At 42.4% G+C, this 16,175-nt stretch overlaps 1 protein-coding gene across 1 annotated transcript in view; it reads left to right on the plus strand.

Moving 5' to 3' along the window:
- GMDS (GDP-mannose 4,6-dehydratase) overlaps window positions 1–16,175 on the plus strand; it is a 489,690-nt gene that overhangs the window by 392,561 nt on the left and 80,954 nt on the right. The window contains exon 8 of the mRNA XM_007452102.1: window positions 557–675. Coding sequence (XP_007452164.1) covers window positions 557–675 — 119 coding nt within the window. The remainder of the gene's footprint in view (window positions 1–556; window positions 676–16,175) is intronic.

The following is a 16,175-nucleotide window of genomic DNA, read 5'->3' on the forward strand; positions in this document are numbered from 1 at the left end:
ACGCTCTTCAACATCTCATACCTGTGAACTGTAGTCCAAGGTCCTGCTGCAGACAGAGGTGCTGCAACAGCTGCCCGGCCTGTGCACCTGGGCTGTACCCAGAGGTCCCCAGATGATTCTGTCTCACGTTAGAGTTTGAGAACCACGACTGCCGTGGTTAGGATAGTGGACTAGATTCGTCGTCACCATCTGGCTACACAGGTTAAAGCATCTAAACAAGGAGGCCGTTAGCCCTTGGTAGCCAGGGTCACCGCATCAGAACCCGAGGAAGTGAAACTTCACCAGTAGCTCACCCGGCTTCCCAGATAATCAAATAATTGCTTTGCTCTGTTTTGCTTCACTTCTACTCTGTAAAAGCCTTGGCCCCCTGTCCCTGCGTGGGGAGCCTCCTGAACACCTTTGGAATCAACGTTTGCTCAGATAAACTCCTGAGAGTTTTTGTGTGCCTTGGTTTACCTGTTAGCACTGTCCCTGTCCGGTGATGTGCGTTGTTGACATGATAGTTCCCGAGGGGCAGCTGGGTGCAGCTTTCACGTGGCTCTGCCTCTCTTTCTAGGCCATGTGGCTGATGCTGCAGAATGATGAACCCGAGGACTTTGTCATAGCCACGGGGGAGGTCCACAGCGTCCGGGAATTCGTAGAGAAGTCGTTTCTGCACATCGGAAAAACCATCATGTGAGTATGACTGATGGACGTTTGTCAGACATTTGCTCGCTGTTCTGCCTGCATTTTGTCTTTTTCCCTCTTTGCTCTTGTAAAGCATGAAGCAGGGACTCCGTCCCAGTTATAGTGAAAGTCAAATGTTTGTCACCATCTAAACTCAGTTTTTTAAAAATTTCTTTTCTCTTCTTAATTTTTAAATATGTTTTTAAGGTTTTTACTTTTTTAACTTTAAATTTTGTATCATGGTTTGTACTCAGTTTACTAGGATTTTACTGTTGCTAGTTGCCCTCAACAGATCAACGTGATAACATAAAAGTTACACAAACTTTTTTCAGTACTTTCACTTTATATTTTAAATTTTTGAAACCATAGAAACTTACAGAAAAGTTTCAAATACACGACCAGCATAATTCTTTTCTCTGAACCACTGAGAGTAGGCCCCATCCCCCTGACTTTTGTGTGTATTTCCTATAAACAGAGACATTGTCGAACATGAATGCAGTGCAGCCATCAAGGTCAGGAGGTCGCACTGCTGAGTGAGTACCCGTCTCACCTGCAGGCCTCACCCGAGTCTTGCAGCTGGGTCAGTGCCCCACTTTATACCAAGTGATCCACACACTACAGCTACTTGTTGCATTACACAAATTTTGAAGTCAGATTTTTATTGGAATATTTGAAAGATTTGGGGGAAATCCTTCACTACAGATGGAAGATTCTTTTTTGGTGATTGTTTTATTGAGATAAAATATACATAACATAAAATTTACCATTTTAATAATTTTTAGGCATACAGTTCAGTGGCATTAAGTATATTCACAGTGTTGGGCAAAACCATCACCATCATCCGTCCACAGAACTCTTTCTTCTCCCCAAACTGAACCTCTGTTCCCATTAAGCCCTAACTCCCCTCCCCCTCCCCCAGCCCCTGGCAGCCACCATTCTACTTTCTGTCTCTGAATTCGATGACTCCAGGGACCTCATATCAATGGAATCACACAATATCGGTCCCTCTGTGACTGTCTTATTTCGCTGAGCCTGATGTCCTCAGGTTCCATCCCTGTTACATCCTGTGTCAGCATTTCACTCCTTTTTAAGGCTGAGTAATAGTCCATTGTGTGGATGGACCACGTGTTGCTTATCCATCATCTGTTAACACCTGAGCGGCCCCCACCTTTTGGCTGTTGTGAATGATGCTGCTGTGAACACGCGTATACAAATATCTGTTGCAGTCCCTCCCTGCTTTCAGTTCTTTGGGTTATAAACTTAGGAGTGGAATTTCTGGGTCATATGGTAATTCTGTGTTTAACTTTTTGAAGATCTTTCAAACATTTTTCCAAGATTCACTTTTAAAATACAAGAAAGGACTTCCATTTCTAGCTATGATGGAATAACAGAAATCAGATTAAACCTTCTATCTGAAAAACTAGGAAACTATATGAAATATATAAAACACCGTTTGGGCAACGGGCAGTGCAGGACCGTGATCCCTGGTAGAAAAGGAACAGATGAGTTGAGCCCTGCCATCTCCCGGGTCTCCTGGAGACATGGTCTCCACCAGGGAGCGTGCAAGAGGAACTTCAACAGAGAACAACTGTTTGCTGAGAGCCGAGGAGGTAGAGGTCAGAATTCAGAGAGTCTGAGGCACCTGGATGTTGTGGAGCCCTGTGATGAGGAGCCTGTGGTGTGATGATCTGCAAAGAAAAAGAGTTCCCAAAACGTGCATAAGGATCCCACTGAGTCCTTATTGAATATTAAGAAGACATTCCACAAGCTTGGATGAGGAACTGCCTGGGAGGTGGAACTGAAGGTTTCTTAGAGCGTTCCCAAGCTTGGGAGGCACATGAGCTTCAGCCATAATGGAGAGACCTCGTTCTCACTCAGTGATCATCCTCACTCAGGGGATGAAGTAAGATTCCAGAAGGGCTATGCCTCAGTGAAGAGACTGATTCCCAGAGTAAAGGCTGCTCTAGACCCAGGCTAACAAAGCTTAAACACAAACTTCAAAGGGATCAAACTGGATACAAATAACTTAGCCTTCGACCATTGCAAAGCCCAGTGTTCTTCAAAGGAATACAGTAAAATCTAGACTCAAAAGCATAACATTTCTTTTTCTTTTGATTTTTATTGACGTATGAGTTGCTTTACAATGTTGTGTTAGTTTCTACTGTACAGCAAAGTGAGTCAGCCATACGTATACATATGTCCCCTTTTTTTTGGATTTCCTTCTCATTTAGGTCACCACAGAGAATTGAGCAGAGTACCCTGTGCTATACAGTAGGTTCTCATTAGTTATCTCTTTTATACAGAGTATCAATAGTGTGTATCTGTCAATCCCAACCTTCCAGTTCATCCTACGCCCCGCCCTTCCCCATTGGTATCCATGCGTTTGTTCTCTACGTCTGTGTCTCTGTTTCTGCTTTGTAAATGAGATTGTCTATACCAGTTTTTTCAGATTCCCCGTATATGTGTTAATACAGCAGTCCCTGACCTTTTTGGCTCCAGGGACCGGTTTTGTGGGAGACAGTTTTTCCGCAGGGGGAGGGGGGTATGGTTGAGGCAGTAATGCGGGCTATGGGGAGCGGCTGTAATTACAGATGAAGCTTGGCTTGCTCGCCTGCCACCCACCTCCTGCTGCACAGCCCGGCTCCTGACAGGCCATGGATTGGTAGCAGTCCACAGCCCAGGGGTTAGGGACCCCCTGCATTAACATACTGTATTTCTTTTTCCCTTTCTGACTTACTTCACTCTGTATGACAGTCTCTAGGTCCATCCACATCTCTACAAATGACCCAATTTCATTCCTTTTTATGGCTGAGTAATATTCCACTGTATATATGTGCCACCTCTTCTTTATCCATTCCTCTGTCGTTAGACATTTAAGTTGCTTCCATGTCCTGGCTATTGGAAATAGAGCTGCAATGAACACTGTGGTACATGACTCTTTTTGAATCATGGTTTTCTCAGTGTATATGCCCAGTAGTGGGATTGCTGGGTCATATGGTAGTTCTATCTTTAGTTTTTTAAGGAACCTCCATATGGTTCTGCATAGCAGCTGTATCAATTTACATTGCCACCAACAATGCGTGAGGGTTCCCTTTTCTCCACACCCTCTCCAGCATTTGTTTGTGGATTTTTTTAAATGAATTTATTTATTTGTTTGTTTTTTATTTACTTATTTTTGGCTGCACTGGGTCTTCGCTGCTGCACTGGGTCTTCGCTGCTGCACATGGGCTTTCTCTAGTTGAGGTGAGCGGGGGCTACTCTTCGTTGCAGTGCATGGGCTTCTCATTGCGGTGGCTTCTCTTGTTGCAGAGCACAGGCTCTAGGCACATGGGCTTCAGTAGTTGTGGCATGTGGGCTTAGCAGTTGTGGCTCGCGGGCTGTAGAGCGCAGGCTCAGTAGCTGTGGTGCACGGCCTTAGTTGCTCCACAGCATGTGGGATCTTCCTGGACCAGGGCTTGAACCCGTGTCCCCTGCATTGGCAGGCAGGTTCTTAACCACTGTGCCACCACCGAAGTCCTGTTTGTGGATTTTTTTGATGATGGCCATCCTGACTGGTGTGAGGTGATACCTCACTGTAGTTTTGATTTGCATTTCTCTAATAATTAGTGATGTTGAGTCTTTTCATCTGTTTGTTGGCCATCTGTATTTCTTCTTTGGAGAAATATCTATTTATGCCTTCTGCCCATGTTTTGATTGCGTGGTTTGTTATTTTGATATTGAGCTGCGTGAGCTGTTTGTATATTTTGGAGATTAATCCTTTGTCAGTTGCTTCATTTGCAAATATTTTCTCCTGTTCTGAGGGTTGTCTTTTCTTCTTGTTTATGGTTTACTTTGCTGTGCAAAAGCTTTTAAGTTTAATTAGCTCCCATTGTTTATTTTTGTTTTTATTCTCATTACTCTAGGCAGTGGGTCAAAAAAGGCCTTGCTGTGACTTATGTCAAAGAGTGTTCTGCCTATGTTTTCCTCTAAGAGTTTTATAGTGACTGGCCTTACATTTAAGTCTTTAATCCATTTTGAGTTTATTTTTGTGTATGGTGTTAGGGAGTGTTCTAATTTCATTCTTTTACATGTAGCTGTCCAGTTTTCCCAGCACCACTTATTGAAGAGGCTGTCTTTTCTCCATTGTATATTCTTGCCTCCTTTGTCAAAGATAAACCCATGCACATATGGTCACCTTATCTCTGGGCTTTCTATCCTGTTCCATTGATCTGTATTTCTCTTTTTGTGTCAGTACCACGCTGTCTTGATTACTGTAGCTTTGTAGTATAGTTTGAAGTTGGGGAGCCTGATTTCTCCAGCTCCGTTTTTCTTTTCAAGATTGCTTTTACTATTCAAGGTCTTTTGTGTTTCCATACAAATTGTAAAATTTTTTGTTCCAGTTCTGTGAAAAATGCCTTTGGTAATTTGATAGATTGCATTGAATCTGTAGATTGCTTTGGGTAGTTTTGTCATTTTCACAATGTTGATTCTTCCAGTCCAAGAACGTGGTATATCTCTCCATCTGTTTGTGTCGCCTTGATTTCTTTCATCGCATTCTTATAGTTTTCTGCATACAGGTCTTTTGCCTCCTTAGGTAGGTTTATTCCTAGGTATTTTATTCTTTTTGTTGCAATGGTAAATGGGATTGTTTCCTTAGTTCTTAATGTTCAGCATTCAACCAAAAATTAGCAGGACTGTCATGAAGCAGGAAAATGTGACCAAAAACCAAGGGGAAAATCCATCAATAAAAACAGACTGAGGAATAAAAAAGATGATGGTATGAGTGCACAAAGAAGGTAAAATAGCTATTATAACTATGTCAAGTATTTTAAGAAAAACATGAGTATAGTGAGGAGAGATAAGGAAATATATTTGTTTTTTAAAGAGCCAAATGGAACTTTTAGAGATGAAAAATTCAGTATCACTGTTGGCATTGAGAATAGATTAGATACTACAGAAGAAAAACTAGTAAACTTAGAGACATAATACTAGAAAGGACCCAAGATGAAGCACAGGAAGAAAAAGACTGGAGGAAAAAAAAAAAAAAAAAGAGAGAACAGAGTTTGATTTGATTAACCTGTGAGACAAAATCAGACAGTGTAATATATGTGTAATCAGAGTATCAGGGAAAAAGTGGGGAGGGCACAGGAAAAGAATTAAGTAACAGCCAAAAATTTCCCAAATTACTGAAAATAAATGCTAAAGAGAAAAATCTTAAAGCAGCCAGAGAAAAAATAGAATTATTTGCAGAGGAACAAATATAGGAAAGTTTTGTTATCAGAAACTACGCAAGGCAAGAAGACCTTGGAGCAACATCTTTAAACTGCGGAAAGCAACCTGAACCTCGAGTTCTGTACCTGAGGAAACCATCTCAGAAATGGAGGCGAATTAAAGACTTTCCAGACAAACAAAGGCTGAGATGGTTCATCGCCAGCAGTCATTTAGGCGGAAGGAAAGTGATGCTAGTTTGAAGCCTGGATCTCTACGGAAGAATGAAGCGCAGGAGAAACAGCCAAAATGTGGGGAAATGTAAGCCTTTTCCCCTCGTTTTAAAACTTCTTTGAAAAAAGGTAATGGACTGTTGAAAGTACAAATAATGAAAATACATTATGAGGTTTCTACTACGTGTGTAAATAAATTGTATAACAACAGTAGCACAAAGAGTGGGGACAGGATGGAAGCAATGCATCATTACCGTAAAGATTCTTACACCAGATGGGAATTGGTGTGATATTATTTGAAGACAGACTGCAATTAGTTAAAGTACGTACTGCACACTCTAGAGAAACTACTAAAACAAAACAAAATAAAAAATAGCCATAAGCCAATAGTGGAGTCAAAATGCAATCCTTTAAAAAATACTCACCTAAAAGAAAGCGGGAGGGCTTCCCTGGTGGCGCAGTGGTGGGGAGTCCGCCTGCCGACGCGGGGGACGCGGGCTCGCGCCCCGGTCCGGGAAGATCCCACGGGCCGCGGAGCGGCTGGGCCCGTGAGCCGTGGCCGCTGAGCCTGCGCGTCCGGAGCCTGTGCTCCGCAACGGGAGAGGCCGCGGCGGTGAGAGGCCCGCGTGCCGCATAAAGAAAAACAACAAAAAGCGGGAGAAGAGGGAGTGTGAGCAAATAACAGGTGGGACATATAGAAAACAAATAATAACTATATTGATAATTATATCCATTGTAAATGCTCTAAACACTCTAATTAAAAGGGTGATATAGTTGGACTTGAGTTAAAAAAAAGCAGTATGCTGTCTACAAGAGACACACTTTATATATAAACACATAGATAGTTTAAAAGTAAAAAGATGAAAAAACAAAACGTCCAAACACTAACCATAAGGAAACTGGAGTGGCTATATTTATATGGGACAAAATAGACGTCATTTAATTAGAAGGAATAAAGAGTCATTTCATAATTTTAAAGGGGTTGATTCTTCATGAACACGTAATACTTTTAAATGTAATACTTTTTAACGTATCTACACCCAGTTATAGATACTTCAAAATACTGACAGAACTGATAGGAAGAAAAGACAAATGAACTTTATGCTTGTGTATTTCAACACTCCTTTCTTCGTAACTGACAGAACGAGCAGACAGAAAATATCTGAGGATACAGAAGACCTGAACAACATAGTAAACTTACTTGACCTAATTGACATTTCTAGAGCTTACCACCCAACACACTTCTAAATAACTCACAGGTTTAAAAAGAAATCACAAGGGAAATTAGAATATATTTTGAATTAAATGAAAATGAAAACAGCATATCAAAATATGTGGGATACTGCCAAAGCAATGCTTGAAGAGAAATTTGTGGCTTTGAATACTAACGTTAAAAAAGAAGAAAGAGCCCAAACCAGTTATCCAAGCTTCCATCTTAAGACGCTATAGACAAAGAAGAACAAATTAACTCCAGTGCAAACAGAAAGAAGGAAATAATAAAGATAAAAACAGAGATCAATGAAGTATAAAGCAGAAAAACAGTGGAGAGGGTCAGTGCAACCAAAACCTGGATAAACCTCTATCCAGGAAAAAAAGAGAAGACAGAAATTATATGTAGCAGAAATAAAAGAGTGAACATCACTACTGACCCTCCAGACATGAACAGAATAGTAAGAAAATATTATGAGCAGCTTTCTGCCAATGACTTTTTCAAGTTAGAGGAAATGGGAAAATTTCATGAAAGACACAAATTGCCAAACCTGACTTCAAAATATGTATAAATCTTAGTAGTTCTACGTCTGTTAAAGAAACTGAATTTTATACGTTTAAGGAAGAAAGTAATACCCTTTCTGTACTCGCTGGGAAGGGAGAATACTTCCAAACTCATTTGATGAGGCCAGCATTACCCTGATGCTAAAAATAAAAATGTTACATGAAAAGAAAGATACTGACTAGTATTCCATGAGAGCAAAGAAACATAAAAGTACTAACAAAATATTAGCAAGTTGAATCTATCAATATATAAAAAGTTGGTAACACCATGACCAAGTGGGATGTAGTCTAGAAATGCAAGCTTGGTTTAACATGTGAAAATCAATGTAATTCACCATATTAAGAAAACAAAAGAGAAGCCACATGATATTTTTCAACAGAGGCAGAAAAAGGCATTTGACAAAATTTAACAACTATTATTAAAAAATAAAATAAAATAAAATAATAAAACTTTCAACACACTAGGAATAGAAGGAAATTTCCTCAAGCTGATAAGTGGCCTCTGAGAAAAACCAACAGTTAACATTATACTTAATGTTGAGAGACTGAATAATTTTCTCCTAAAAATGAGGCTCAGGGCAAAGATGTCTGCTTTTATCCAACTTTTCAACATTGTCCTGGATCCTAGCCAAAAGAAAAAAAGCAAAAAGAAATGAAAGGAAGATGCATATCTGTCTTATTCACAGACAGCATGATGTGGTACATAGAAAACCTAAGTAATCTACCCAAAAAGCTACTAAAACTAACAAGTGCATTTAGCAACATCACATGATACAAAGTCTATATATAGAAGTCAATTGTATTTCTATGTGCTGCCATTGAACAGCTGGAAATTGAAATTTGTATAAAAGCACATTACCACTTACAGTAGAATCAGAAAAATGAAATAGAGATGAACTTAATAAAATACACAAAAGATCTGTACACCACAATCTAAAAGACATAGATGAGAGAAATCAAAAAAGCCCTAAATAAATGGAGAGATACACCATGTTCTTGGATTGGAGGAGTTGATAAAGGTGCCAGTTCTCTTCAAATTAATCTGTAGATTCAGTACATTCCTGAACAAAATCACAAGCTTTTTTTTTTTTTTTTTTTTTTGGTAGAAATTGACAGGCTGATTCTAAAATTTATGTGAAAATGCAAAGGATCTAGAATCACTTTGAAAAAGATCAAAGCTGGAGAACACTTACTCTGTGATTTTAAGATTTCTTTTAACGCTTAAGCTGCACGATATTGACGTAAGGACAGATTTATAGATAGAGGGAACAGAATTTAAAGCCCAGAAATAGACACACACTTACATAGATAATTGAATTTTTACAAACTTGTCGAAAAGGTAATTAATTGGAGAAGGATAGTCTTTACAACAAATGGTGCTGGAATTAGGAATAACCGTATGGGGTAAAACAGTGAATCTCACCCCAAGAGTCATACCGCCTACAAAATGAGTTGAAATGGAGCAGAGGTATAATAAACGCAAGAGTGGAAATCGAAAACTGTTAGATGAAGACATGGGAGAAAAGCTTTGAAACCTTGGGGCAGGGAAGAACGTCTAAGGTTGTTTTCTGTTCCTGAGTTATGAGAGTCTTTTGGGTTTTTTTTTGCGGCACGCGGGCCTCTCACCGTCGTGGCCTCTCCCGTTGCGGAGCACAGGCTCCGGACGCACAGGCCCAGCGGCCATGGCTCACGGGCCCAGCCGCTCCGCGGCACGTGGGATCTTCCCGGACCGGGGCACGGACCCGCGTCCCCTGCATCGGCAGGCGGACTCTCAACCACTGTACCACCAGGGAAGCCCTGAGAGTTTTTATGTTTTGCAGATATACTCTCTCAGCCCATGACTTGCCTTTTCAGTTTCTTAACAGTGCCTTGCAAATACCAAAGTTTTACATTTTCATGTAGGTCAATTTATCCTTCTCTATGGCTTTTTGTTTTGTGTGTGTTTGCCTTAAATGTTTAGATCAACTGGGGGCAAAGGCAAGGATTTCTTAGGACACCAAAAGCAAGAACCATAAAAGAAAAAAATGACAAAATGAATGTCATGATTAAAAACCTCTATTCTTTGAAAGTGACCACTAAGAAAAGGAAAAGGCAAACACTGGTCTGGGAGAAAATGAATGTAATACTTGCATCTGACAAAGGACTTATATCTAGAACATACAAAGATCTCCCGTAACTCAAAAGAAAGAAGACAAATAATTCGATTTAAAAAATGGGCCAGATGTCTGAACAGATACTTCACACAAGAAATTCCACAAATGGGGCTTTTTCCTGGTGGCGCAGTGGTTGAGAGTCTGCCTGCCGATGCAGGGGACGCGGGTTCGTGCCCCGGTCCGGGAAGATCCCACATGCCGCGGAGCGGCTGGGCCCGTGAGCCACGGCCGCTGAGCCTGCGCGTCCGGAGCCTGTGCTCCGCAACGGGAGAGGCCACGACAGTGAGAGGCCCGCGTACCGCAAAAAAAAAGAAAGAAAGAAAAAGGAAATTCCACAAATGGCCACTTAGCACATGAAAAGATGCTCAGTGTGATCATCATCCAGGAAATGCACGTTAAAATGACAGTGTGATAGTGGGAAGCAGCCGCATAGCACAGGGAGATCAGCTCAGTGGTTTGTGACCACCTAGGGGGTGGGATAGGGAGGGTGGGAGGGAGGGAGACGCAAGAGGGAAGAGATATGGGAACATGTGTATATGTAAAGCTGATTCACTTTGTTATAAAGCAGAAACTAACACACCATTGTAAAGCAATTATACTCTAATAAAGATGTAAAAAAAAAAAAAAATGACAGTGTGATACCACTGCACTCCCTTTGGAATGGCAAAATGGAAAAACTCAACAGAGCCAAGTGTTACTGAGGATGCTGGGACAACTGGAACGCTCATGCATTATTAATGGAAGTACGAATAGTTTAAAAAACACTTTGGCTTTCTTATAAAACCAAGTCTATATTTACTGTGTGACCAGTGATTTTCCTAGACATTTACCAAAAAAAATTAAGATGTATGTCCACATAGAGACTTATCCATGAATATTCATAACAGCTTTAGTCCTAACAAAGCGTTAGCTCCCCCAGTGTCTAATCAGCTGGCAGATGATGTGTCCGCACGAGGAATACTGCTCACTCACGAAAAGGAGTGGACACCCGGCACACTTGGAGGAAGAGCACAGACTGTGTAATTCCACGCATGTGATGCTCTAGGAAAGGGTGACTGGTGCTGATAGGAATCTGAGCGTGACTGGAGAGCGACTGGGAGAAGGAGAGGGAATCTGTGGCGGGGGGGGCGGGGGCGGGGGGGGTGTCTGATATCTGGGTCGCAGTGGGGTCTGCATGAGGGCATGCATCTTTCACTCAGATTATGCACTTGAGACACATTTTGTTTGTAAATTATACCTCAGTATAGTTGATTTTTCAATAAAAGGAATCAAAAAAGAACTTAGGTGCCCATCATCAAGGATATTCAAGTGAGTTTGACCAACTGTTATCATACAGCTATTAAAAATAATGCTGAAGGGCTTCCCTGGTGGCGCAGTGGTCGAGAGTCCGCCTGCCGATGCAGGGGACACGGGTTCGTGCCCCGGTCCGGGAGGATCCCACATGCTGCGGAGCGGCTGGGCCCGTGAGCCACGGCCGCTGAGCCTGCGTGTCCGGAGCCTGTGCTCCGCAACGGGAGAGACCACAGCAGTGAGAGGCCCGCGTACCGCAAAAAAAAAAATAATAATAATAATAATAATAATAATAATAATGCTGAAGAGGAATTTGAATAACATGAAATATGATTCTGACAATATTAAGTGAAAAAAACCAGTATCTGTTGGCTGATCTAAAGTCCCTAAAAATATGCCTACAAAAAATTAGAAGAAAACACACAAAATTTTTAACATGGCAATTTCTACATGGCAGAATTATGTGTGACCTTTAGTGTTCTACTGAATACATTTCTCTATATCCAAATGTTCTATAATGAACTTACAATGCTTTTGTAGTAAGAAGTCAACTTACACACAGTTTTTTGAAGTTAGGGGTAGTCTTACAGATGAGTCCCCAAACAAGACTCTCTTTTGATAAATGCATGAAACTTGGTCATTCTCCCACTTTGGAGACGATGTGTCATTTTCACTCACCAGGTCATCCTTCTGTCCTGCTGTCCGTAGGTAGTCTCATGGGCTAATACCCCCTTTTTTTTTTTTTAATACCTAGCACAGTCTTTCACAAACTGAGCATTCTTTAAAAAAGGAAATGTCTTAGAAAGGCATTCCATGTCTAGTTCATTTGGAGAATATTGAATATTTTAACCCCTCTTAGAGAATCACCAGTAAGGAATCTGTTTAACTTTGTTTAACCCAGCACTTTCCAAGCTTACTTTATATTAGAATCCTACACAAACAACAGAGTTGTGTGGATTACCCGCTGGGAGTGTTGTTCTGTCCTTCAAAACTGAGTAGCAGCTTCCTGGCGGGTCTGAGCCCTCCCCTCTTCCCACTTCTCCATCCGAAGGGAAGGCGCAGTAAAGCCCTGGAGTCAGTTTCACTAAAATCTACTGCAAATTTCAGGCAGTAACCTTCATTTTGTTTCAAATGACAGACTAAACCACAAGCCAAGCTTTTAGTGGTATATTAAACATTGCCTTTGAGTGCTATATAAAATTTTGGTGAAATTGAACCCTTTTCCTGAATTCTTCCAAAAAGAGACACGGGCGTGAGGTGCTGAGGTCTCAGATGAACTAAAGGTCTTGCTTTGCCCCTGTCGTCTGAGTCTTCGGTTGGTGGCAGCTCCCACCTGCGTGCCCCGTACCTGCATCGCTGGGCTGTGGGAACAGAATGCTTACATTGCATGTTCCTCACAGTGTGTCTGAAAATGCAGAATTCCTTCTCAGGGCCAGATAATGAAATCATGATGGCTTTATGAATGCTGTCTGCAAGTCATGTTCTGTTGTTTGTTTTTTTTCCAATTTCCTTCCCCTGGATCTTCTCTGGGCCCCATGAGCCGCATACCGATCTCAGCTGGAGGACAAGCAGGGTAGTCGCGGCTGCTCCTGGGTCCTGTCCCCGCCGTCCCCGTTGCAGCTGTGACTTTTGACAGGGCCGGCGAGTCCTTCTTGGGAACGGTTTCTGCACAGTCAGACACCAGGCAGAAACGAGCAAAGAAAACACACTGAGATGGAGCAAAGCCTGGAAGGCCAAGGATGGTATTGAGCCTCTAGGCCTTCGGGGCACGCATTTCTTTCCCCAGGGATGTTGATTTAATTTCTCTCTTTCATGACGCGGTCATGTCCTTCTCTGCACACAGTGTGGCATAATATCGTGTGAGGTATAAAAGCACAGCCGCAGTGCCGCATTCCCTGGGTTTGAATCCCAGCTCTGCAGCTTTCCCGGGGAGTTAGTTACCCTCAGTGTCTCCACTTTCTCATCTGTAAAAGGGGGATAATAAGGGTCCCTGCCACACAGGGTCGGGGTGAAGGTTAAATGGGTTAACGCGCATGAAGCATCTAAAGCAGGGCCTGGTGCATCGTAAGCTCTGTGTGTTTGCTATTAATGATGAAATGGGTAATTGATGGAAAATGACGTTTGTCAACAGTGAATACAAGTAAATAAATAAATAAAATGTGAAAACAGTAAGATTGGGCAACTGATGATATATGTTTGGGGACCCAAGAAGGTAAAGTCACACCAGCATCTCGTGCTCATGTGCCCAGAAGGAACGTAAGGGAGACGCTTAGCAGAGAGGCAGTTGAGGGAGGGCCGGCCTAGGTGCCCGGCTCTGGTTGCATAGAGACCTCTCCCTCCTCTCCGGGAAGTAATCCGCAGTTTTGTCAGAATTTACGACACATTTTGGCTGCGTCTGTCTCCTGCTGAGCAGAAGTTCTCAAACGCTAAGGTGCTGGGAATCACTTGGGGATCTTGTTAAAATGCAGATTTGGAATCAGTAGGTCTGGGCGGGGCCTGAGGTTCCGAATTTCTAGCAGGATACCCAGTGATGCAGGGGCTGCTGGTGCCTGGACCGCACTCTGAGTAGCAAAGCCTGGGACAGTCACAGGACCTCAAGTTCCAAATGAGCCTGACAGTCACACGCCCAAGCCCTTCCCCCTTTGGACCTTGATCGTAGTCACCTGTGACTTTGCCTTCCGTGGTGGACTGGACAGTTCTCTCCTTAACGCAGAATCTGCTTTGGGTCCTTTCTGAACCTTGCGTTCTGCCCAGCACAGTGGCAGACATTTGCTAAATGAATCAACATTTACATGAATCAACAATGGAAAAAGAAATTTTAGAAGTTGAGAGTTTGATTTTAGGGTGTGTGTGTGTGTGTGTGTGTGTGTGTGTGTGTGTGTGTGTGTGTGTGTGGCATGCAGGATGGGAGTAGGGGCAGATTGCTGGAAAATGAAAAAACCTAAAATTTCCAGGTTTTCCCATGAGAACTGTCATCCAGTGAGCACCTGCGGCTGATTTAGTTCCTTCCCTCCTCTTTCCTTCTGCCCTCACGCCTCCAGGAATTGCTTAAATGCTAGTTGAATTTAATAGAAATTGGACCTAATTTATCATCTGATAAACTGAGATAAAAAGAGTTCTCTGGACACCCACTCCTGCCATCAGTGACTTGGGAATGCTCTCGGGGAGATGTAGAGCTCTGAAAAGCTGGAGGAGTACCTCCCTGCGGTCTGAAAGAGATCGACCAGGAGATGATGGGGGGTCTCCAAGGTGCACAGCTGGGGTGTCTGGAGCCCCGGTCTCTAATATGAGGTGAGAGCCCAGGCTTCGATGACGTCAGTCCCCTCTGAGCCTCAGGAGCAGGTGGGTCATCCCAGAATCGATGGCGACTCAGTCCCACCAGTTCTGCAGGAGTCAAGTTCTTCCAACAACTTAATTTATACAGTAGTTCGTTTACTTCAAAAATTATAATAGCAGTCTGTCAAAAATAGCACTGGAAATTGGAGAAGGTCCAAGAGCTCATCTTTTGGGAAACATTTCACATGCTTTCCTGTAACACGTGGCATTTTAAAACATTTGATGCTTAAGTCCCAAGAGAAGGTGGAAGTCCGTAAACCCAAGACCAATGTCCTTGTTTGTAGTAGCCTTTAGGTGATTTTGCTTCCAAATTGCAACGCGAGGATCAGAGTTTCAATTAGAATCACCTTCTGTCATATTTCATTTACCTGCATTTTCTTCCTTTACTTAACTACCTGACTTATAAATTTGTTTTGCATAAAAGCATTGTGAAGGAGACTAATTATATTCATTAGAGAAGATAAAGAATAGGAAGGCATACACGGAGGCATTTTCATTTTAAATGCAATGCTGGGAGTTGGCACATTAAGTAAAAACAAAAACTAGGAGAATATAAAATAATCTTTGCAAGGCAGTTTAGCCATCTAGAATATCTCTATGCCCTTTATTTCATTTTTAAAGAAGATATTTCATGTTTCAAGAAAATTATTCATATTCTTTTGTGGATTTACAAATGTACTGTGGATTGCTTGTGTCGGGATTGAGTTCTTTTTTAATATCTTTTTTATATAGATAAATATCTTTTGATATAGAATTCATGTTGCTTTTAAATAATCCCCCAACATTTTTATTAGAATGAAGACTACAGGGGAAGGGGAAATGAATACCCTTCACTCTGTAGTAGAGGCAATTTCACATCTTATTTTCTGAAAATAAGTACACTTTTTGTTTGTGTTTTCTTAAGGAATAAAGCATGACATTTTGTTATTCTCTTAAGTTCCAAAAGTTGTGAGGGATGATATATATAAATTCTTATTTTTTTTAATGCATGAGGTATCCATGCTAATAAAACGAAGCCGTGTAAGCATAATCAAAGTGTCTGTATTAGGAAGGGGAGAGAAGTGAATGAGCATTTCTAGTAGTCAGGGTTCTTTTGTCTTTGAGGGACTACAACTGACGTTGGCGTAGCCTGGGGGACACGAAGGACCCGGGCCAGTTCGGCTGGGCCCGTGACCACCTGCAGACCAGGCACTGAGGCCAGAGTGTGGCCAGGCTTCTCCTGGGCCTGGTCCTGTTGTCGGGGGAAGAGGCCTCTGTGCTTGGCGACCCCACAGAATTCCACGATTTGAGCCGGGGTGGGTGGGGGGTGGGCAGGTCCTCCACCCACTCGGGATGTTACTTCTAGAAGAAAGGTGAGAAGTGGGCTAGGCCGACGAAAGCACGTTCACGTAACACGAATGATCGTTTAGCGCGAGCCCAGAAGGGTGCCGTGGCCATGCCCCCTTCAGCTTCACCCCAGCACTGGAGGCACCGTGACGCACGTCCCCCCATACCCTCGACGGCCACCCGCTGATTGGGGGGGGGGGGCGGCGGGGAC

The sequence above is a fragment of the Lipotes vexillifer genome, unplaced genomic scaffold (genome assembly GCF_000442215.2).
Source record: "Lipotes vexillifer unplaced genomic scaffold, Lipotes_vexillifer_v1.1 scaffold1162, whole genome shotgun sequence".
NCBI lineage: Eukaryota > Metazoa > Chordata > Mammalia > Artiodactyla > Lipotidae > Lipotes > Lipotes vexillifer.